Source organism: Myotis davidii, unplaced genomic scaffold, assembly GCF_000327345.1.
Source record: "Myotis davidii unplaced genomic scaffold, ASM32734v1 scaffold960, whole genome shotgun sequence".
Lineage (NCBI taxonomy): Eukaryota > Metazoa > Chordata > Mammalia > Chiroptera > Vespertilionidae > Myotis > Myotis davidii.
Window position 1 is genome coordinate 2,583,843 of NW_006293003.1, and position 760 is coordinate 2,584,602.

The 760-nt window shown below is 62.6% G+C and overlaps 1 protein-coding gene across 1 annotated transcript in view; it reads left to right on the forward strand.

Moving 5' to 3' along the window:
• EVC (Ellis van Creveld protein) overlaps positions 1-760 on the forward strand; it is an 80,705-nt gene that overhangs the window by 33,238 nt on the left and 46,707 nt on the right. Inside the window, exon 12 of the mRNA XM_015565800.1 lies at positions 16-102. Within this exon, the coding sequence (XP_015421286.1) occupies positions 16-102 (87 nt within the window). The remainder of the gene's footprint in view (positions 1-15; positions 103-760) is intronic.

The window sequence follows — 760 nt, forward strand, 5'->3', positions numbered from 1 at the left end:
CGGGGGGCCCGGGAGGACGCCGCCCTGCAGCTGGGGAACGTGGATCGCTTCCGCCGACAGCAGTGGAGGCTGTCCCAGGACCTCCTGGAGCACGAGCAGCAGGTGCGGCGCCTGTGGAGCGGCCCAGAGTCGCTCTTTTTGAAACTTAGGAAGAACAAGGAGCCTTTTGCTCCCTGAGCACCTCCCGGGGTCCTGCTGGGGGCTTGACCAGGATCCTGGTGGCCAGCCTTCCACCTCAGCCCTCAGGGGGGTCGGGGAAGATTGCAAAGCGCCCCTGTCCCAGGACAGGAAGTCAGCGGACAATCCCCCTTCAGCCGCCAGCGAGAAAGAGCAGCACAACCCATTCTTTAGAGAGAAACGAACGCAGAAGGTGGCTCCCAGGGCCGTGGGCTGGGTGGGGTGGGGCTGCACTCACGGGACACCTGCTTTCCAGTGAGTCTGTTTCACCATTAAAACCTCATCCATATGCCCGAGGTAGAATAATGGCCCCCAAAGATGCCCATGTCCTAACCCCAGAATCTGTCACCTCACAGGGCACATGGGCCTTTGCAGACACCATTACGGATCTTGAGATTTGGAGCTCATTGTGGCTCCTCTGGGTGGGCCCAGTGCCATCACGTGGGGCCTTATAGGAGGGAGGTGGGGAGGAGGCAGAGAGAGACTGTGCCGGAGCAGAAGCTGGCGTGGTGGGGCCCGGAGCCAAGGGATGCGGGGCTCCGGACGCTGAAGGAGGCCAGGACAGGGTCTCCCGGGAGTCGCC